Genomic DNA, 22,424 nt, shown 5'->3' on the forward strand with positions numbered 1-22,424 from the left:
TCATTCTTGAACCCACGAACCGCAAGTTATATTGTACGAAAGTTGAATGCGTAAGTAATTATCCGATAACCAGGAACAGAACGGTCGTGGATCACGATATGCACTATACACCTGTCGAGCTAGAGTACCAACTCGAGACAGCTGCGGCTCGTGTTGTTGTTCCCCGGCCACGAGTAGAGAAGGTTGGTGTCAATTCATAAGCCCATGATTGACCTAACCGATTTGCCAAAGGGATGTTATTGTGACGTGTTCCATGGTACAGGGTATGTGCCTACCCAATCCTCGACCTCGCTTCGCAGCTGAACGATTTCGGATTGTGTCTCACCATCGCCGAGATGCTCTAGAAAAACCTTTATCTTACCAGGACTCTTATCGCCCTTCTCCTCCGCCGCCTTCCGGGCGGCCTTGTCAATGCGAGAAGCGATAGTGACAGCGCGATCAACAACATCAGCGACGCGGACGAAATCGTCCTCGTTAAAGCCGCGCGTGGTCATGGCAGGTGTACCCATGCGAAGACCGCCAGGAACCAAAGCAGAACGATCTCCAGGGACTGTGTTTTTGTTGGCTGCGACGCCAACTAGTTCCAGCACGCGTTCTACTCGACCACCATCGATGCCGTGTGGTTTCAGGTCGGCGAGGACCAAGTGGTTGTCTGTCCCCCCACTAACAAGCTTGTAACCTAAGCCGCCTTTGCCCTTGGGTTCACTCAACCGTTTCGCGAATGCCTTTGCATTCTTTAGCACTTGAGACTGATAAGCTTGGAACTCAGGAGTTTGGGCCTGCTTGAGAGCCACGGCGAGGGCTGTAATTGTGTGGTTGTGAGGACCGCCTTGGTGACCGGGGAAGACGGAATTGTTGATTGGACCTTCGAGGTCGTATAGGATATCCTCCTTGGTTTTAGGGTGTTGTCTTCGAATGCCCTTTCTGTAAAAGATCATGGCACCTCGGGGTCCTCGTAAACTTTTATGGCTTGTAGTAGTTACAATATCTGCATGTGCGAAAGGTCCAGGAATGACTTTGGCTGCAACTAGACCAGAAATGTGAGCGATATCGGCAAGAAGGTAGGCGTTGACCTTGTCACAGATCTCTCGCATACGCTGATAGTCAATAAGTCGACTGTATGCACTTGCGCCAGCAACGATAATCTTTGGTCTGTATACGCTCGCCACCTCATCCAGTTTTTCGTAATCAATGTATCCAGTCGTTTCATTCAACCGGTATGGTAGAGTTTCGAAGTACTTTGAAATGGCAGAGATCTTTTTGGTCAGTGTTTGGTACCCGTGCGATAAATGGCCACCATGCGGTAGATCCAGACCCATTAGCCGGTCGTGTGTATTGAGCAAAGCGGAATAAACGTAGAGATTGGCAGGTGCGCCGGACAGAGCTGAACAAAATAATTAGAACCGTAGCGAGAAGACTTATAGCAGTTCGAATGGTGTTCGTATTAACCAACCTTGAACGTTCACCCCCCATTGTTTCGGATCGAGGCCGAATGATTCCAGAGCGCGTTGTTGACAAAGTCTTTCGGATTGATCGATGAATTCGTTACCGCCGTAATATCGGGCGCCTGGATACCCTTCTGAGTATTTGTCTACAACACCTGTGGTTAGCACATGCCGTGACTGGCCTTGAATCAAAGCTCACTTTGCATCACACTGCCCAGAGCATCCAGTACAGCCTGTGAGGTGAAGTTCTCGGAAGGGATCAGGTTTATGAAGTGTTTCTGGCGATTCTTCTCCTATCAAGCCAATTAGTAAACAAGCAGAGGCACGGGGGGACCCTAATCAGCAAGGCAACGAACCTTCTCGATAATGTCAAAGACGGCGGGGTCAGCTTTGTTCAGGTGAGCTGAGAGAGCCTACAGTAGGGGAAATTGAAATTTGTTAGTTGCCAGGCTTATTTGAAAGATCCAATTGAACAAGAACGCACCTGCTGCTGATCCTCGACGGCTAATGAAGAAGCTGGGCGAGTACATGTTGCTGATATGGCTACTGGCTTCGCAATGGTACGCAAGACACGGGAGGTGCCTCTCACGCCTGTGAGAGACATGGCGGGGCGTAGAGCTGGTCGTCGGATGTGGAAATCGGGCAGTAAGAGTACGATTGGCAGAAGAAAGAAGATGGCTGTCCTGGTATAGGTATTCACGGAAAACCAACACGACTTCACGATGTGGTTGTGGTTGTCCAACGGCGCGATCGCTCAGAACGTCATCGACTGACACGATGGACTTATTTAGTGCAGAAGGCGTGGGCGTGGGCGTGGGAGTGGGCGAGGTGGAGGTGGAGGTGGAGGAAGCCCGGGCAGGACCGAGACTCGAATGTTAAGCATGGATCTCATGGATGCTGCATTGGTCTAAACGAAAAGTACTAAGCCGACCTCGTACCTCTAAAGAATAACGTGGTACTCAACTTGGTGGGCCCTACGAGGAGGTACCTACAGCTCGCAAGGGTGATGACATGCACAGCATGTACCTTTTAGTGGTTAATTTTATTAGGATACTGTGAGAAATATGTATAGACCTACCTAGAGAATTGCTCTTCACCCTGTGAATGCCTCGGTATGGAGATAAGCAGGTAGGTTAGTACTTAGTAGTATATCTATGAAGCTGCGTCAGCCACCAGGTAATTTGTATCTTTAACGTCTGTTGTTTACACAAGAGCTCCAGTTGGATTAGCGACATGTAGCCAACCCCCACAGCGCGGACAGTGAGTGAAGTAAAGTATCTGGGTTCTCCAGTAACAAACCTTGGTATGGTCCCGATCCATTGAACCCTTGCGATAGGAAGTGCCCTTTAACACCGGCCACACGGAATTATTGTGGCGGCTATCAATAATGAACCTGAGGTCTGAGGGCGTGATGTGACTGAGCATTGAAACCCATCTATTGAATTTTAGATATTGACTACCAAGGTTGATGGAGCCAATATGCCGGCCTCATCTAACCTATTGTTTGATATTGAACATCTACATGTTGTCCAATCGTTTCTCACTTTCACCAGTTGGGTAGAACACTCCATGAATTCAGTTTATCCCTTGTTGCTATCCTTGTCTTCTAGATATACCGGATGGCATCCGCCCATAATAATTTTGTGATTACAACTTTACCATGTGTTTATCGCTTGTGAATAATTCTGTTTCATGACACTCCCACGACCAAGAATTACAAAGTTGCGGCTCAAAGGTGGACCTTGATCACCTTCGACAATCGAGCCGGTAATACAGATCAGACATCACATGGATTAAAGATCAAGGCATACGCATACATCATTTTCATCACTTGTAGAAGTCGTTCAACGCGGTGGTGAGCAAAGCAAGTACTCATGTCAAGGTCATGAATGGGAAAACATCCAAGCATCCGAGCATCATCGATTCCATTTTCAATGCTACATGCCTGAACCCCGCCGGTACAAGTGTAGAAACCAGAAGGGCATAAAAAAAGACCCAACCCGTAGACTCCGTATGCAGCCTCCTCTTAAGACCGAAATGTTGTCGTTGTCCACTAGGCTTACATTTATTCCTCGGCAAGGAGGGCATTTCGCTTCGCCGCCGCACGCTCCTGCTTGCGCTCACGGGCAGCCTTGTTCTTCGCACGCTTGGCATCCATCTCCTCCTGGAGGGCGGTCTCGCGGGCCTTCTCAGCCTTGGCACGGTGAATCTGTAAATCTCCATGTCAGCATGCATACCTCGATGTGGCCCCAATGATGGGGCAACATGGTGGATAAGACATACGTGCTCAACTAGGGCACGCTTGTGCTTGAAGGCGTTACCCTTGCTGCTGTGGTACAGCTCGTGGTAGAGGTGCTTGTCGATCTTTCCGCTGGCACGGTACTTGACCAAAAGACGGCGGAGGACTCGGAGGCGGCGCATCCAGAGGACCTGGCTGGGCATACGGGCATCGGCGGTACCCTTACGCTTACCGTAACCACGGTGTCGGCCCTCTCGTCGGGCGAGGTTCAGCTCGCGGGCGCGCGATCGCGAGTGCTGGGTGACGGGCTTTCGGATGATAAGGCCATCGGAGATGAGCTTTCGGATGGTCTGGCGAGAGTTGGCGTTGGAGATCTCGCTCTGCTCGTTGGGGTCGAGCCAGATCTTGCGCTCGCCACAGCCGATGACCGCTGAGGCCAGGCGCTTCTGAGTTCGCAGGTTGACCCTGTAGTCGAGAAAGAAAATTATCGATTAGCCACCAGTCCCCTCTGATAATTTGACAGCGACCGAGTCCGTGACGACGCCATCAAGAGCATTTGTTTCCAGCTCATACTGTCACCAAAGCTCCTCCTGCATCGCCTTCTCGCGTGTCGTGATCGATTCGATATACTTACATCTTGATTGTCGTTAGTGGTGACGGCCGGGTCCTCGATGGATGTTGGATGAAGACTGAGAGGGGTTTGCAAGGCCAGAATTTCTCTGCGTTGCACCTACACGGTTGGAATGGTTTGTGGGTTCCAGTGCGCTATGCCAAATTTGTTCCACTAAGCGAGGGCTCTGATAGAGTCATGAGTCACCGCCGTTGCACGTGACGCGCGCCACTTAGGGTCTCATTGCCACTTCAGGTAGGTAGTCTGTTCAATTCACAGGTACAACTGTAGGATCTGTAAAGTCAATGGTTCTCGTAGACGTCTCTCATCAATTGATTATCCTTTGCAGTTTCAATTTCATCGACGTAATTGCTTTGGTCAAATAGCATGATGCTCAGTAATTATTAAAGTGTTGTCAAGGAACTGCTCGCCATAAATGCTCGTGCACACAACAACAACAACAACAACAATCTATCAAGTAGATAGATGTTTTAGTATACTGCAGTTGAATCGTTTGTACTTGTATTTACTCAGTCTGCCACTATAACAATGACAGATGTATGAACTCTAAATCGAATCTATACATTACGTGAATGCTTCACTCCCCACATCAACCTTGCCTACACTCCAAATCTCCTTTTCATCCTCAGCCTCATCGTTCGATAGCCCGAGTCCTCCTTGTCCACCCTCGGCCTCGCGCCTCTCGCGGGCTTGAGAGCCCAGCCTCATAGCAACACGCTTAAAGTAGTCACCCATACTTCTCTTGGTGTTGGGAGCTAGGTCAGCCCCAGCACCGGCCATGAACTTGTCAAAGATGCGGCTCTCCTCATCCGCCACATTGAACAACTCCACAAATGCCGCTTCCGCAGCGAGCTTGACAGGGATGACAGGGTCTCGAACGCTGGCAAATATGGGCTGTGCCAACAGAGCAACATGGGGCCGAACCATCTCCATATCGTTGCGGCTGACGGTACGAACAACGACCAAAGCAAGTCGACGCGAATCGGTCGCATTGCCTGGCTGGATAACGGAAGCCAAGGCTTCAAAGATACCCTTGGTTGTCTCAAAGGTTTTAGCGGAATCTGACAGCAGATACTTTCCAGTAGCAAGAATGCAGTTGTCTGCGACAAAGACCTATTGAAAAGAGTTAGTTTACTGACAAAACATCTCCTGGATTCAGAGTGCAACTCACGTTCTTGTTAATGACACCCTGACAAAGAAGGTCGGGCAAGTCGTCGACCAGGGAGCTTTGAAGCAGAGCATCAGGGGACTCGGCCAGGACCGAGTTCAGAGCAAGAACAGAAGAATGGGTAAAGTGTGGGGTGACCACCCGGTTCTTCAACAGACCCAGAGCCGCTTCTTCAGGAACATTCTTGATGAGCGCGCCCAGTAGCTTAGCATTAGTGATGGTCATAGCCTCATCTCTCTCGTCTGTATCCATGTCGATAAGTGACAAGACAGAAGCTCGAGAAGCCTCGCCCATGTTGGCGCCAGCTTTGCTAATAACCTCGTACAGCGCCTTGAGCATAGCGGTCTTGACGCCAGGGTCCGCTGTCTTGGATCCAGTGACGAGCTCGGCAATGAGGGGGTCAATGCGTGGCGTGTACTTGATCAAAGTTCCGAGTGCCTTGGCAGCTCGGGTTCTCAACGTCTCACTGGATGGGTCTGCCAGAGATTTAGCGAATGTACGCTGAAGTTGGGGAAGGAAGGGCTTCAATGCGGTGGGCATTTTATCCAGCAGGTTGTTGAGGGTCAGGAGAATGGCCGACTTGACTTCGGTGGCACGCTCTGAAACGACTCGGATCAGGGGACCAGTAATCTGGGTCACGAATGGCTTAAGAGAGGCCTCGCTTGTTCTATCAACAATATCCGAGATACCCAAGGCAGCTTGGACTCGTTGATCAGCGGTACCATTCATGAGACCTTGTAAGAAGATGGGAAGAACAGCGTTGATGCCCTTGGGCAACTCGAAACCGCGCAGGTTCGCTCCTGCGACACCAACACGCTGAAGAGTTTGTCGTGTTGAGATAACGAGCGACTCCATTTCCTCCTTTCGCAGTTTCTTAGTGAAGGCGCTGAGAGCTGCCCATGCAGCCTTGACGACACCATCATCTCTGTCGTCAAATGAATTGAGAAGTGAGCGGATAATATCTTGACTGTATCGAGAGTAATCTACGCTAGCAGCTGCGAAGAAGTTGGCCATGTGGTATGCAGTGGCCGCTCGGCGACGGTGGTCCTCATGCTTGAGGAGCTGCAACAAGACGTTCATGACCGTGTTCAGACCATCGTATTCGTCGATAGACTGGATAACAGTGTCGAAAGACGTCGCCAGTTCTTCGCGAAGGCCATCCTCCTTGCAGTTGATCTCGTTATCCATAAGCGAGTTGATGATGTTGGGCAAGCGACGGTTCATTGCAGGACCAGCAACCTTGGACAGGGAGGCGAGAGCCTTGGCATCGAAGGATGAAATGGGAGGCGTTGTAAGTGTTGGGATAAGGTTTGGCAAGATGATGTTGGATCGGGTTGTCTCAGTAAGCAGTGTAAGAAGAGCTTGCAGAGCGTTGTCCGCCTCGTCCTCAGAACGCAAAAGGTTAAGAAGGAAGGGAAGAACCTGATCAACTGCTCGCTTGCCAAAGATCTGCTGAAGTGAATCGAAGGCTTCCGCAGCGGCTTCCCGAACATCCTCGTCAGAATCGGTAAGTGCGGTACGAACGACTGAGATAAGGGTCTTCTCGTGGTCTTCCAGAGCCTCGGGAGAAGCGGACGAAATAAGTTCCCTCAGCGCAAGGCAGATACCCTGCTTGGCATCAACGTCGACAGATGTCTGAAGACCCTCTTCCAAAGTAGGAAGGAGACTCGACAGAACACCATCTCCGGCCTTTCGAATAAGCTCTCCAAGGGCATTGCTAGCAATGACCTTGTGCTCCATGTTGGAGCTTCCCAATCGTCGGATGAGAAGCTGAGTAAGGGTGGGCACAAGCTCTTTGAGGGTTCTCGGGCTGTGAACGAGAACCTTCCAGACAGCAATGGCGGCTGATCGAACGGCACCGGCTGTATCGCATCGGCATACGTATAGGGCTGACAGGATCTTATTACGCTTGTCCTCGCCAAGGGTTTCCTTGAGAGACGCGCCTGCTTCCTTGATGTTCTCATCCTCTTCAATATCTTCGGCTTCGGTGCCAGCCTTGATGCCGGTAAGGTTAAATAGAAGGTCTCCAACAAGTTCGACGGAGCTGAGTCGGATTCTGTAGCTATCATCGGCGAGACCACGCTCGAGTTCCGGAAGTAGAAGATCGACAGCTCGAGCTGCAAAGTTCTTGACTAACAAGCGGCCCGCACGTAGTGCAGTCTCACGAATGGACTCAATATCGTCAGCCAGACCTGCAAGAATAGGTGGAACAATTCGGCCCAAGTAGTTGGAAAAGCTATTGCCAAAGCAGACAGGAAGAAAGATGAAAAGCGACATAAATCCTTCGCGAACGGCGGGCTTGGAAGATTCAACGTTCTGGAGAATGGTTGGGAGGGTCTCCTCCAGTCTTGTTGTTCCCAGTCCGGCAAGAACCTCGCTCAGAGCCTGAGCGGATCCCAGACGGTCACCAGCGCCAGTGTCAGACTTGAGGGTCTGCATGAGGCCAGGAATAAGGTCGGGAAGCGTATCCTCTCCTAGCTTCTCCACCAAAGAACCTAGAGCCCTAGAAGCGGTAGCTCGTGTGGTCGGTACTGGATCAACAACGGCAAGCTTGAGGCCAGCCACAAGCACGGGCAAGTGCATGATGACATCTTTCTTCTCCGTCAGGTGAGCCAGGCTGCCAATAACCTGCGCAGCCTTACGCTTGGTGTTGGAACGATCGGCCAAACCGCGCTGAAGGATACGGGTAACCAGTGCCAGAGAGGGAGCATCAAGGTAATGGACGAATTGAACTTTGATGAGCGAGTCCAGAGCCTCGTCTGTGTATTTCGTAGGGTCACTGAGAGCCTTGAGAATGATGTCAACCAGAGACTTGATCTCTGGGTTGTTGATGACTTCACCAAATCTCTTCAAACTTCGGTTCGCAGCAGCTCTGACTTCTTTGTGACTGTCGTTGAGCACGCCAGTCAGAGGAGGAATGATGTCGGGTAGACTGTTAGCAAGTTGCTGAGGATCGAGATATGCCATTGCACCGAGAAGATCACAGGCACCCTTCTTACTTCTCCACTGTTGCTCCTCCAGGCCGTTAAGAAGGGTCGGCATGATCTTCTTGACACCGTAGGAACTCAACCTGGCAAAGCATGCCTTTGCCGCTGCCAAACAAGCATCCCGAACATTGGCATTGGCATCACCGAAGCCTGTCAGCAATTGAGGCACGATCTGAATCACATAAGGCTCAAAGATGCGCCCAAGCATAGTGGCCAGGAGCTCGTAAGCGAGCAGAGCGGCCTCACGTTGGTTTGCTTCTTTCTTGTTCTCCACAGCATCATTTAGAGTTGGGAGTATGCGGTATTCTCGGAGTGATGCAATGCCGCGACCCATGACAAGTCCAGCCAGACCATATGCAGAGCCACGCTGGACAGCATACTTCTTCGAACTGAGAAGCTGCTCCAGAATCTGACCGAAATACTTGGAAGACTGATCCGGACAGGCCTGAATCAGGGGAGGCAAGCATTCGGCAATAGCATACTGTACTGTTTCAGAAGGGGTACTAAGGGTAGCCACCAGGCGATCAATGACAATGGGGATCTTGGGGTCACCAGGGCTAAGATGGCGAGCCAAGGCACCGTACATGATGATGACGGCTTCGTTTACACGATCGGCCGCATCACTGTTTGTATCTGGCTGTTCCAAAGTCTGCTCAAACTTCGACATAAGTTTGTCGAGAATTGTCTTGCCGTGGATCTCGATCGCCTTGATCGAGGCATCTAGCATCTCACTCCGTACCGCGCCATTTTTATCGCCAAGAGGACCGGCGTTGATAAGGAAGTCGAACAAAGGATCCAACTGATCGGCCGTGATAACTGAAGCGAGCTCCCTGAAAGCAGTTGCGATACCTTGCCGGCCCTCCCAAGGATCGGACAGATCCATCTTCTTGGGCATTCCGAATTCATCTAATTGTTGAACTCGGGGTTTCGCTAGCTCAATGTAAGTAGACTTGAGTTGCTCGAGCACATCTTCCAAGGCCTCGTGGTAAAGGCTGACTGCTTCAGCCAAAGAACGAGCAGCGCTACGACGTAACTGCCCATCTTTGCTCTCCAGGAAAGGTAGCATTCTCAGCGGCATATCTGCCGTAACTTCGAAACCACTTTCCTCCCAGATTTCTCGGCCAAGGTCTTGGTTTTCCTCCTCATCGTCGTGAGCAGCAACCCAGATTTCGTCAGAGTAGCCCAGGTCGCTCATATCGACTTCGGCGCTAATAGACTGCAACACTGTGGACCTGACACGCGTTTCTGGCACCAACGTACCCTTTGCCAAGACAACCATCTCCTCTTGATCCATGTTGGGAGCGATGCAGCGACACATGTCAGCAAAACAGTCCTTGAGGAGCTTGTAATGCTGAGCATATGCCTGCATGGAACTGATAAGGACCGAGAGGAGCTCTGCTCGGGGTACAGCCTCATCGGCACAGACATCTGTATGGTATGAAAGGAACTCGATAGCCAAAACCAGTTGAGCATCAGCGTCATCTGCTGAACTACCAACTCCACCCTTACGGAGAAGGTCCAGCACGAGCGGCAGGGCATAAATGAGTGACACTGAGTCGAAAGGTCGCTGTTCGCCCGCAAATCGCAATCGATAGAGAACTCTCGTAATCAGATCCTCGACAGCCTCTTCCTGGTAGTTCTCCGACAAAGACACGCCACGCAATCTTAGGGCTGCAATTCCGACGAAAGGTCTCATTGGGCCCAGGCGCTCAGTCACCTTTTCAGCGCAAGTGAGATAAGCCAAAGGTGCCTCGTCTCCTGTGATCAGTGTGGCTCCAGCATCCATGATGCCAACCAGAAGGGACACTGCAGTCCCAATCCATTGAGTGGCATCAGTTGGCGGACCAGTGGCAAGGCTGCGAATAATGCCAATACCTCGCAAGAGCCTCGCCACGGTCGCGGTAATTGATTGTCGAATTTGGCTCTCTTTCTTGAGTTGGGCATTAACCTTTGCGTTCTCTTCGGGGGTCAATTTCTTTTGTTGGCCTTTCTTCTTGTCTAGTTGACTCCTGAGTTCTTCCTCCCATTTGAGAATATCGTAATCCTTCTTGTTCTTATCCAAAACTTGCTGAGACTTCTTTGCGAGGACATCAACAAATGCGGTGCCTTCGGCAGTTCTATAGATAGCAGCCTCGACAGGACCAATGTCTTGTAATTGTTCTGCATTGAGATCTCGGCGCAATGTCTCTAGCAAAAGTGGGATAATGGTCTCAGGGGCGACAAAGGCCAGATCGGCAGCCGCATTGTATGCAGCCGTCTTAACAACCCTAACCTAGTATTCTGTTAGCTAAGGCCTCTTGTTCAGTTTCAAGGGACAATGGCCATGCGAACCTTCTGATCGAAGGACGTCCTGGCTTCTATTTCAGCCATGAGCTCATCCTGATATTTTGTCACAAGATTACCAGGATCCAACTCCATTCTCAGACACAAGTCGATCCAGTTCGCTCTTGGTATTAACTCTGACCGTGCCAGAACAAGGAGACTGTTTGCCTGAGACTCAAGGTCTTCCTTGGCAACAGATTTACCAGACTTGCTTATCTCGTTGGGGGTCAAACAAATAGACTTCACAACCTGAATCAAGTTATGCGCAGTCGCTGAGTGTTCTTTGTCACCGGACCCGGAATGCTCGAGATGATCCCATAAGCCATTGATGATGAAGGAAGACACCAATCGTGGATTACGGACATAAAGATCAGAAAGGAGTTTGGATGACTCCTGCTGAATAGCAGCGGGCACGCTGTGAGCAGTAACTAGATGGATAAAAGCTTCAGACCAAGCAAGAGCCACGTGCTTGTCCACATTTTGATCAAGGCTCTGAAAAACGGAGCTCAAAGCGCGCGCAAACCATGCGAGATCCTCGTTTGCTGTCAGTTTCGAGTAAATTCGATGGCTAAGAAGAAAGGATGACTTGGGATCCAGAGACAAAGATTGCTTTGTGACCGATGCCTTTGTTAAACAAGATTCTGCTGTGGAGCCAGGAAGTAAGCGATATATATGTGGGCTCACGGCCGTCAGAATATAGGCACCAACGACAAGACCACTTTGAGCAGCAGAGGCAGCATTGGCTGTCACCTCCGTGAGGGTTGTGACCATCTTAGGCACAACAGCTTCCACAAAAGTGACCATACCTGGGGACACTGACTGTGCTTCAGCAAGGGATTGTAAGATAACTCCTACCCTGAGTAGCCAGTACTTGCGAGAGGGGATCTTCTTCTCAGCAAGTCCCTTAGTAACTGAGTCCAGCACAGGCTTGGGCACTTCGCCATCTTGAACCAGTAGAAAGGTTATGGCATTTGCCAATGCTGATGTCTCTGCAGCCAAAGCGCCCTCGTTTCCTTCTTTAGCAGCTACAGTGGCCACCGCGCTGGCGACCTGTTCGGCACTTGACGTCGAAAGAGGAGTGGCTTCGAGCATCTGTGCATGCAATATGCGATGATCGGGAGATGCGAGTTTGCCTCCTTTGAGAGTGGTTGCGATCTCATTGATGACCTTCTCCAACGAGGTAGTATCGTTCGATCTGCGCACTAGTGCACGGAAGGCATCCAAGGCACCAGCACGAATTGCTGGATTAGTTGACTTGGCATTTGACAACAAGGGTTTAAGGAGACTCTGCTCGAGAACCTTTGAAAGATCGAAACTCTCGGGTAGAGAGCGGACAAGAGGCGTGACAACGCCTCCAAGAATGACCTCGGGCGCACGCAAAAGGCCCTTCTCAAGAGCAGGGATCAGCTCCTTGGAGAGTTCTTCAGGGATTGCGAAAGAAGTAAAGAAGTCACCAAGCCCCAGCACGACGTGCTCCGGAACGGCGATACGGGAGCCAATTATCTCCCTTGTAAAAAATTCGTAATACTTGGGTTTGAGAGTATCAAGAACAGGCCGCAGGTGATCCTTCCTAGCAGATACGCCAGCGATGACACCAAGTAGGACAGCATTCCTGGGGGTGGATTGAGCGCTCTTGGAAGCTAAGATATCGACAGAAGAGGAGAGTCTATTCTCGCTCGAGTCTGACGATGAGAAAAGCTTTCGCAGACCCCTTCTTGTAACAATGATGGCAGAGTGGGCTACAGACTTCCTGGCGGAGGACTGGTGGCATTTATCCAAAGCATCAGCGTCCGTTAAAATGATGTCGGAAGCAAATTGATCCCACAATGAGGCGTCAAAATGCTGCATGAACAAGCTGCACCATTCGACGAGTACAAATGCGTTGGTAGGAGCGATGCCTTGTTTCTGACTTTCCTTGCGCACGGCGGCGATGAGCGGGGCAATGGTCTTGGAGTCGACACCAGCTGAGATCAAGGCAACAAGGCATTTCTGGACGGATAGTCGGGACTGTCGATCAGTGTAGAATGCATATGTACCGAAGAAGAGCTGAAGAAGACGTGCGGTTGAGGTATTGTCGACGGCTGCGGAATGAAGGGTCAGTGGGCTGATGGGCCTCGGTGAACTACAGGGACTTGCGCACATTTTTGAGTAAGCTTTTCCTCGATTGAGCGTAGCTGATTGATTCGAACATTGGTCGAAGACGAGGCCAGGGCCTGTTTAATGGTTATAAAGTCGAGGGTGACCATGGCACCAGGTTCGGATGAGTCGCCGTTAGACATTCTGGAGTTCGGAAATGAAAGTGAGCGTTTGGTTTGATGAACTCATCTGGGGCTACCAGAGCTCGCAAACGCCGGTTCTGAGGCGTATCCTCGGTCGGGGCGGAGGAAAGGGTAAGTCGAAGTAGTCTGGTGATGAGTGGTTGGTGGTGTTTTGGATTTTTCGTGCACCAAATCCGTTAATGAAACTTATGGAAATCTATCAAAAGGTACCTACCTACCTACCGACTTGGACCCCACGTCGAAGCAACAGCGGGTAGCAACCTAACACCACTGTTTTTCCTACCTGGAGCTGTCGGGCCCGAGCCTGCCCCTCCAAGCACTTACAGCCTGGGCTGGTGGGGTTAGGAGCCCTGAAAGCGCATATGCCTGCCGTTAGTAGGTCATTGCCCAGAACTTCGCATCATCCCGGTGTGACGCATCGCCGACACGACAAAAGACGCCCGCTGCCTCTAGGCTTCTGATAGGTAGGTAGATAGATAAATGATTACTAAGGTAGATTAATTTGGCAGTTACTTAGGTAGAATTGGGTGCTATCATTGGCACCAATGACCAGGCTGCTTCAAGTGCATGTCGAGCCTGATGAGAAACGTTCAACGACATGTGTACCTAGTACCTGTGAATGCACATGTAACTAAAAGTCCCTTTCAGATGCGAAGAAACTGAGAGGAGAGTTTTAACTGTAAGCCATGACAAAATTACATAATCGAGATTTTCAATTCTTCGCGTGAATATTGACAATGATCAATTTGGACCATTGGCACTGTACCTACTGTCGGGCACTCTCATTGTCTCTTCATCATGATCCACAACTAGATCAAAAGCCCTTGCGTCACAACCTCGACCCGCAATCACTTCGCTCTTACACCCTTCTCTCGGTGATTAGGATATCCATTAACCTAAACACAGATCCCACTGTCTTGAGTTTCACGAGGGACAAGACATCCTCGAATCCACTAACAACCTGCCAATCACCCCATGATTACCTCAATCTGAGAATACATCTCCCTCTTTCTGTTGGGTGTCTAACTTAACGCCAACTTATCCCTTTTTCTTCTCCTGGTCGCTGACCATCATGGCTGGCGGTACGAAGAAGAAAAAGAAACCCGCTGCCAACCCGGCTCGGGGTTTCGCTACCACTTCGGTCGCTTCCAAGCCCAGGCCAGAAGTTACCGAGCCCGAATCAAAACCTGCAGTCGCCAAAAGCCAAGATGCCCCTCCATCGACGCAGAAAGATGCCCCTCCATCCTCGTCAACAGCTGGCAATGCGACTGCCGCCGCCAACAGTCAAGAGGCGGCTCTGAGCCCCGAAGAATTCGAAAAACACTTAGAAGAATCTGAACTACAAATTCTTGTCGAAAAACATGCCACGAAAACGAAGAAGGATGCCTTGCGTCAACGGAACCGGCTCGATACCGATCGTCGTCTTTTTCGCAGCCAAGCCGACACTATCAATAGCTTCAAATGGTTACCTCAGGACTTGATGAATCACATACTTGATTTAATCCAAGCTGAAAATCGTTTCACAGCTTCGAGTTTGTCTTCGTCAGACAGCACTAATGCTGGTAAGATGCTACCTGAGGAAGAAATGATCATTCGCCTCTGGACCTTACAACAAACCTTGACTGCGGCTGAGTTTCCTACCGAGCGTGTCGCCGCCGTCATACGCTATATTCTGGATATTGCCCCCAATGTTTCAACTACAAGCAGAGAATCAATCTGGGGACTCGAAGAAGCACTCGACTGGCTGGCCCGAGAATGTAGAACTGATGAGCTACCCAACTACGAACCTAAATCAAAGCCGATACTCAAAAGCACTACTGGTTCGTTTGTTCTCTTAGTATTCTAGGTTCTCCTTCGCTCTGACCATGATTCTTCTGTAGATACTCCGCAGGATAGTCCAGTTCCAAGTCGCTCAAGTACCCCTCGCCATGCAGATCCGCGAAACGGCCGCAAGAACAAATCTTCTGGGGTCAAAGGCCGGCCAGTCAGAAACTCACCTGATAAAAAGATGGCGGTAGCTTGTGATAGTGATATAGAACCCGACGAGCTTGTTTCGAAATACTTGGAGAGCAGAGCAAAACTGTTAGAGTATGAGCGTGGACGACCCGAGAACTTGCCAATCAACGAACATGACGAGCAGCTTGCTATTGCCAAGCTTGAGGCCAAAATTAGAAAGATCGAGTCGGATGTGCTCTTCGACAAGTATGAGGCAGATCAGCAATGGAAGGTCCAGAGAGTTGATCTAGAGAGACAGCTAGCTGCTGCAAAACACGACAGGCAAGATCAAGCTGGTGAGAACTTGGTCGTGGAAAGAGAGCCCGCATCTGAAAAGACTGATGTTGGTGACATCAGCAACGAAGCTGAACGCATCGCTGCTGAGATATTGGCTGAAGTCAACGATGAAGAAGATGATATTGGAGGGCTGTTCGCATCCCTGCCACAGAATGAAGTCGACGCAAGCACAGGTGAAAGCCGTACTGTTGTTAATTCAGCCGACGGGAATCAAGTTGTGATTCGTGATTTTGGCAAATCGACCGGTGTTAGTCCTCGGCGAGCTCTCGAGGAAGCATGCCGCTCAAGGTAGACAACCATAATCTCAACAATGGAAAACAACGGTACTAATTATGAACGCCAGGGATTCAATGGCGAAAATAACATACACTATCGTGTCGGACGCGTCGTTCGCAAACCGTCATTCTGTGGACATTATTTGGACAAAACCTCAAGACTTACCACCACCAGCGGCTTCATCGGAAGTTGAAGTCGTGGCGGACCATTTTCGATTTACATTCACCATGACCAGCATAGCCACACCGGATTCGAAGCAGTCAGAATCCTATATCTCTACCGCAGCTTTATTCTATACATTTAGTGGTAACACTAAGGACGAAAAGGTTGCTATCAGACTCCACCACGTGTGGAAAGATGTTTGGGCGGAGCTTTCCGAAGCTAGGAAAGCACAGATTGACGAAAAAGATAGAGAAGTAATGAGGGACTTAAGATCCCTAGTTCGTGAACGTCACGACCAGGAGCTCGAAGACGGCGTCATAATTCAAGGGGCATTCCGAGGACGGGGCAGCAAACATGCCACCGAGGCAGGCGATGATGGCAGTCACGATCGCTCAAGGCAGAATACTACAAATGGCGAGTATTACCAGAAGATTTGGGCAGATAAATCTAGCACCCGCAAATTCCAAACGATGCTGGTAAGTCACAGTATGGACCAATCGTTCGCAGTGAGACTTACTCAATGCAGCAATCCCGAATGCAATTGCCCATGTGGCACTTTAGAGAGCAAGTATTAGAAGCTGTCGATGGAAATCAGGTTGTCATTGTTTGTGGTGAGACTGGATGGTACGCCGCTTTAATCTTTCACGCTCGACATCCTCGACTAACCATTACACAGTGGCAAGAGCACTCAAGTCCCTTCTTTCCTACTAGAGCATCAGCTCTCTCAAGGAAGACCTTGCAAGGTTTACTGCACAGAACCTCGGCGAATCTCTGCCATCTCTCTAGCTCGACGTGTCAGCGAGGAGCTCGGTGAGAACAGAAATGATCTTGGGACTAACAGGTCACTCGTGGGCTACTCTATTCGATTAGAAGCCAACACCTCAAGAGAGACAAGACTGGTGTATGCAACTACCGGTATTGTCATGCGGATGCTCGAAGGGTCCAATGATCTCCAAGAGGTGACACATTTGGTACTTGACGAAGTGCACGAACGGACAATTGACAGTGACTTTCTTCTCATTGTTCTGAAAAAGCTACTTGTCAGACGTAAAGACTTGAAAGTCGTTCTCATGTCTGCCACAGTCGATGCAGATCGTTTCTCCGCTTACCTTGGTGGTGCACCAGTCCTCAACGTTCCTGGACGGACTTTTCCTGTCCAAGTTCGATACCTTGAGGATGCCATCGAGCTTACTGGATATGCGCCTGCAGACTCCGAACCTGATAAAATGTTGGACCTGGATGACGACCCTGCTGAAAGTGAGGGAGAGAACACAAAGAGCGATATCTCTAAGAGCCTTGCAAGTTATTCATCAAGGACTAAATCAACTCTGACTCAGATTGATGAATATCGAATCGAGTTTGATCTGATTCTCCAACTCATAGCTCAAATCGCCATCAACGACCAACTCCAAGACTTCAGCAAAGCCATTCTTGTCTTCCTGCCAGGTATTGCTGAAATCCGCACGCTGAACGACATGCTTCTTGGAGACCCAAGGTTTGCTAAGGACTGGCTTGTTTATCCTTTACATTCTACAATCGCAACCGAGGATCAGGAGTCAGCATTCCTTGTCCCGCCACCAGGAATCCGTAAGATTGTCCTCGCTACCAACATCGCCGAGACTGGAATTACTATTCCTGATGTCACTTGTGTCATCGACACTGGCAAGCATCGGGAGATGCGATTCGATGAGAGACGACAGCTTTCGAGACTGATCGATACATTTATCTCTCGAGCGAATGCAAAGCAAAGGCGAGGTCGCGCCGGTCGTGTACAAGAGGGCCTATGCTTTCACATGTTCACCAAGTTCCGCCATGATCAGCTCATGAGCGATCAACAGACGCCTGAGATGCTCCGTCTCTCGCTGCAAGATTTGGCCATTCGTGTCAAAATCTGCAAAATTGGAGGGATTGAGGAGACCTTGGGCGACGCACTCGATCCACCCTCGGCCAAGAACATTCGTCGAGCGGTTGACGCGCTGGTGGACGTTCGCGCCCTCACTCAGACCGAGGAACTGACACCACTTGGATATCAACTGGCCAGGCTGCCACTGGACGTGTTTCTGGGCAAGCTGATCTTGTACGGTGTGATTTTCAAATGTCTGGACATGGCCATTACCACTGCTGCTATTCTATCTTCCAAGTCGCCCTTCTCTGCACCCTTTGGTCAGCGTACTCAAGCAGATAATGCCCGTATGGCTTTTCGCCGTGGGGACTCCGATCTCCTTACTATATATAACGCTTACCTGGCATGGAAGAGGGTATGTCAGTCTGCAGGCGGTGGCGGGAAGGAATTTCAATTTTGCCGCAAGAATTTCTTGAGTCAGCAAACTCTTGCCAACATCGAGGATCTCAAGGGACAGCTCCTCACTTCTTTAGCAGATTCTGGGTTCCTTTCTCTGACTGAAGAAGAGAGGCGAGCGCTATCCCGTGCCCGATTCTCTGGTGGACGAGGAAGAAGGCAGCAGCAGTTCTATGACATCCCTCGAAGGGTCAACCTCAACAGTGACAACGATGTTGTTTCCGCATCAGTTATAGCTTGGAGCTTCTATCCTAAGATCCTAGTGAGAGATGCACCAGGATCAAAGGGCCTGAGGAATATTGGCACAAACCAATCGATTAGCCTCCATCCGTCATCCGTCAATCGAGGTCGTCTTGATCTTCGCTGGCTGTCGTACTATCATATCATGCAGTCCAGAGCGTAGGTTTTTTCAGCAGCCGCCTATTTCTACAATCGTACTAACATATAGCTCAGAGTATATCACGCCCACGAGGCTACAGCCGTGGAAGCATTTCCCATTGCTCTTTTGTGCGGCGATGTAAGATGTGATGTAAGATCTCCTTTCTTTCACAACATGCATAGAGTACTGACTTGGAAATTGCAGATGTATTCTGGAGTAATTATTCTGGATGGAAACCGAGGACGTTTTGTAGTCCCCGATTGGAAGACGATGTTGGTCATAAAAGTTCTCCGAACACGTCTCCGCGAACTGTTGACACGGTCTTTCAAACAACCAGGCAAGCTGCCTACCGCTCAACAAGAGAAGTGGCTTGATGTTTGGCAGAGGATCTTCACACAAGATTTTGGACAAGATAGATCCACTACGGGGATGACGATCAAGGCATGAGCAGACATATATTTCGATGAGATCCCCTGTTTTTCAATTGCAGCCAAAAGCGTTAAGATAGAATTTCAGAAACGGGCCACTCAATCAGTCCACAGAGGCAATTGGTCTTTATACTCAATATATTCAAAAAGAAATCACAACTGCAAAAGCTTGCAGTATATATGAATATTATAAACAATTGGATTATAGAACAAATGTGCGAAATTCGTTGGTTATTGTGTGGCATAAATAATTGCATTCGGTGACTGTACGGTGTACAGCTCATTCTATCTTTCCCTCAACTTCCCATAGACCATTGGATATCATCAGGCTGTAGTAAATTACATTATGCTTCACGATGTAGCACTCGAAGTCAACGTTGAACCGAACTCCTTACTTACGGCTCAGTCTTCTCGGTCTCTCCTTTGTCTTCCTTTTTCTCTTCACTCCCTCCACTGGCAAGAAACATGGCCTTGAAGTCAGCATTGCTCTTTTTGACTGATGTGTCAGATTCGCCGTTCTGTGTGGGCTTAGCACTACTGGGTTTGAAACCAAGACCACGACGTGGACCAGGCTTCCCCAGTACTGGGCGACGCAAGGCGGTTACTGGGGGCATGAACATGGTGGATGAGGCTCCAGGACCATTTGGCTTTTGCTCATGATCCTTGTTCTTTCTGCCCGTGATAATACGGTCGGGGATGTATTCCGCTTTTGCCTTTCGAAGGTCATCAGGCGTGCCTGTACGGAGCTTGTGGCCTTCAAATTCCATGCTATTTAGTTGTAGACTGGCCTTGCCTGCCATGGCTGCGTCGACAAACTCAATCTCGGCCCCGCCATTCCCGGTTTTCACAGTCATTTTGACTATGGCACCTAATGGTGCGACGAGCGCTCGGATTCGCGCATCGTTGACAGTATCAGGAAAACCCATCACAGCAATAGTTTTTGCTGAGATTTCTGCTGCACTTGGTTTGCCCTGAGCCTCGATGGACGCATCCTGCATAGCTTGGTCACCATCAACATCATGAGATGAGGGTGCTGGCGAGCCTCTAGTATTGTCAGTAACAATAGTCTTGGCTGCTGGCTTGATCCTGGACTCTTTAGAAAGAGCAACTGCGAGAATTTGGCTTCTGAATTTGGTATTGTTCATTTCTGCAACAGCTTTCGCAGCCTCTTCTTTGGTTTCAAAGTCAATAAACGCAAAGCCCTTGTTCTTTCCAGCCAGTGTTGCAGGAATGTTGACACGCGTGATATTGCCATATTTGGAAAAAACGTCTTTCAGCTCTATCTCGCTTATTGATCGATCCAAATTGCTAATGTGAATTTCTCGACCTTCCGCGAGAGCGCCCTCTCGAGCTTTTTTCTGTCCTGGGTCAGAATACTTGACAACGAGTTTGAAGCTCTTTTCTTCTTCAAGGACTTTTCCGTTCAGCTCAACAGCCTTCGCGGATGCCTCTTGGTCTCGGAATGAAACGTAGCAGAATCGTCGGTGGGTGTTGACCTTCAGGCTTGGCCAACGTATACTGAGGATCTCACCACAACCCCTAAAGATATTACGAATGGAGTTTTGATCCGCAGTAGGAGGGTAATTCGTGACGTACACAGTCAGCTTGTGACCTGATTTGACGGTCAGCCGCGACTGGTTCATATATTTGCCATCCTTCAGCAGGGCGGACTGGGCCTCCTCGAATGAGCTAAATTCAATGAGTGCAGTTGAGGAATCGGTTTTCTCGTCGTGCACCAATGCCGTAACATTGTTGATGTGACCGTAGTCTTTGAAGTATTGCCGGACCTTGGTTTGCGTAACGTCGAAAGGTAGATTCGAGACAATAATGGTGGCATGCTCCCTATCCCTTTTTGGAGGCTGTGCTGCAGGAGTCTGGTCAGACCCTGCCCCATTGGAACCATTCTTTTGGCGTTTGCTGTTGCTTTCACTTCCATCCGTGGTATCCGGTTCGATATCCCTTTTCCGCTTGGAACCACCTGGTGATGACTGGACTGCCTGCTCCTCAGGTTCAGGAGCGGTGTAGTAGGAAGCGTATGCCGCCGCCTTCTCTTGTTCTTCACGCTCCCTCCGCCTTTTGACCTCTTTCCCAGTCTTGTGCACTCGATCAGCAGCCTTTCGTAAAGGCAGCGGCATTTCATAATCGTTACAATGCTGCATATAGACCTCCAACACCTTCTCGGGCCAGTCAATTGTTCTGCGAGCGACGGCACGGGCAAGAACTGCTGTCGCCAGGGTTGGTATTCGATAGGTGCCACCGCCGGATGAAGGTGTTGGGCTTCTGTTGTCTTGTCCACCTCCAGATGAAAAGATGAGCATTTCCCACATATAAAACCGGAACCAAAAGTCATGGTTGTCGGCGTGGATTTGCATGGAGGCCAACTTGTTCCACTGTTTTCTAGCATCATCAACCTTGCCCTTCTTCTCGGTGAGGTATTGGATATAAATACGCTCTAGTCGAAATTTAGGATCGCCTTGGAAGTCTTTGCCGTAAAGTCGTTGCCCGACGACTGACACGTCTTCGAGAGCCGCGCCGAGACCAACATCAGCAACATCAACAGCTTCGTCAGATGCAGCAGCATCCATGGCATTGCGTTTCAAGAAACCGCACCACGCCACGTACATCTCAATCATACCTTCCATTCCATCCTTGAGCAACTGATCCTCACTTGTCGCAGCATGTTTGATGGATTCGACCTCGCCAAAAGGAAGCCTGGCCTCTTCAGCGCACATGATGTATCGGTTCCATAGAAGGCCAGACCAGGGGCAATGCTGAACTGCTCTTCGCAGCACGTCGAGGAGGCTGCTTGGCTCCTGGAGATTGGTATTAGACGAAGAAAGGAAGACAACGTACTCGTACCAGGTGTTTTGGTCGGTAGCGAGGGCGCCAGTGAGAGCACGGGCATAAAGTCCGCGGCATAGGTCGATTCCAATTTCGGGACTGTCGTTGCTGCGCTTGCTCTGAAGCATTTCCCATTCGAGATACGCGTTGAAGGCAGCCTTTTGGGCTTCAATATCGTCGGCGTCTACAGCTTTCCTCAGATCAGACTCGTATGGGTCGCGCGCTGCAATCAATCGTTTCGTCTCCTGGGCATTAGTGATAATATCCTTCATGGAGTCCTCGTAGGCAGAGGGGTTGTATTCAGTGAGGAAAGTGGAAAACTTTTGAGAAGTCCCGTCCCAGGTGAGATGCGGAGTCAGTAGCAGTCGGTTGCGGTAGAGGTGAGTGATGCGCTTGATACCATCGGGCGTTCTAGTCTTGGCTAGTAACTCCATCTCGAGTGATATCCAGCGATCCCAAAGCAAGTGGCTATCACCAAGACGATAGCAAATAGCCTCGTATCCTTGATTCCACAGTTCGAGAGCGGCGCTCAATGAGAAGAGCTCACGCCCGAGCATGCGCTCCTCGTCAGTCCATCCTTCTCCGGTAGGGATCTGAGTAGCCTCCCATAGAGACCAAAAATAGTTGCAGTAGGCGAGCCAGATGTGTAGACTGCCAGGCTCACAGCCGACAGCGA

General features: G+C 49.9%; 6 protein-coding genes across 6 annotated transcripts; 1 reads left to right on the top strand and 5 right to left on the bottom strand.

Annotated features, from left to right (window-relative positions):
* Positions 1–236: 236 nt before the first annotated feature.
* Positions 237–2,049, bottom strand: FGSG_09873 (serine hydroxymethyltransferase; the record flags this gene model as incomplete). The annotated part of the gene is made up of 5 exons (XM_011320473.1): positions 237–1,384; positions 1,454–1,591; positions 1,645–1,738; positions 1,802–1,858; positions 1,930–2,049. 5 exons carry the CDS (start codon positions 2,047–2,049, stop codon positions 237–239), a joined length of 1,557 nt encoding a protein of 518 aa, XP_011318775.1.
* Positions 2,050–3,243: 1,194 nt separating this feature from the next.
* On the bottom strand, positions 3,244–4,394 carry FGSG_13664 (60S ribosomal protein L19). Its single transcript, XM_011320474.1, has 3 exons — positions 4,319–4,394; positions 3,729–4,149; positions 3,244–3,654 (listed from the first exon to the last, which is right to left on the bottom strand). Coding segments are annotated over exons 1-3 (567 nt in total). The 5' UTR covers positions 4,321–4,394; the 3' UTR covers positions 3,244–3,510.
* Positions 4,395–4,879: 485 nt separating this feature from the next.
* Positions 4,880–10,840, bottom strand: FGSG_13665 (uncharacterized protein; the record flags this gene model as incomplete). The annotated part of the gene is made up of 3 exons (XM_011320475.1): positions 4,880–5,428; positions 5,487–10,742; positions 10,802–10,840. 3 exons carry the CDS (start codon positions 10,838–10,840, stop codon positions 4,880–4,882), a joined length of 5,844 nt encoding a protein of 1,947 aa, XP_011318777.1.
* Positions 10,841–11,421: 581 nt separating this feature from the next.
* On the bottom strand, positions 11,422–13,038 carry FGSG_13666 (uncharacterized protein; the record flags this gene model as incomplete). Its single annotated transcript, XM_011320476.1, has 3 exons — positions 11,422–11,436; positions 11,477–12,873; positions 12,933–13,038. 3 exons carry the CDS (start codon positions 13,036–13,038, stop codon positions 11,422–11,424), a joined length of 1,518 nt encoding a protein of 505 aa, XP_011318778.1.
* Positions 13,039–14,143: 1,105 nt separating this feature from the next.
* FGSG_09875 (uncharacterized protein) lies at positions 14,144–18,926 on the top strand (the record flags this gene model as incomplete). Its single annotated transcript, XM_011320477.1, has 7 exons — positions 14,144–14,891; positions 14,952–15,651; positions 15,707–16,277; positions 16,328–16,425; positions 16,643–18,499; positions 18,554–18,617; positions 18,684–18,926. The coding sequence occupies 7 exons, from the start codon at positions 14,144–14,146 to the stop codon at positions 18,924–18,926; spliced, it is 4,281 nt and encodes a 1,426-aa protein (XP_011318779.1).
* A 261-nt stretch (positions 18,927–19,187) lies between these two features.
* Positions 19,188–22,182, bottom strand: FGSG_09876 (uncharacterized protein; the record flags this gene model as incomplete). Its single annotated transcript, XM_011320478.1, has 2 exons — positions 19,188–19,236; positions 19,307–22,182. The coding sequence occupies 2 exons, from the start codon at positions 22,180–22,182 to the stop codon at positions 19,188–19,190; spliced, it is 2,925 nt and encodes a 974-aa protein (XP_011318780.1).
* Positions 22,183–22,424: the final 242 nt, after the last annotated feature.

This window comes from Fusarium graminearum, chromosome 1 (assembly GCF_000240135.3).
Source record: "Fusarium graminearum PH-1 chromosome 1, whole genome shotgun sequence".
Classification (NCBI taxonomy): domain Eukaryota; kingdom Fungi; phylum Ascomycota; class Sordariomycetes; order Hypocreales; family Nectriaceae; genus Fusarium; species Fusarium graminearum.

What these genes read in the sequence shown, in the direction of transcription:
- FGSG_13664 (XM_011320474.1), bottom strand. An exon ending in AGCGTGCCCTAGTTGAGCAC is followed by an intron (nt 3,655 to 3,728) that starts GTATGTCTTATC and finishes GGAGATTTACAG; the next exon opens with ATTCACCGTGCCAAGGCTGA.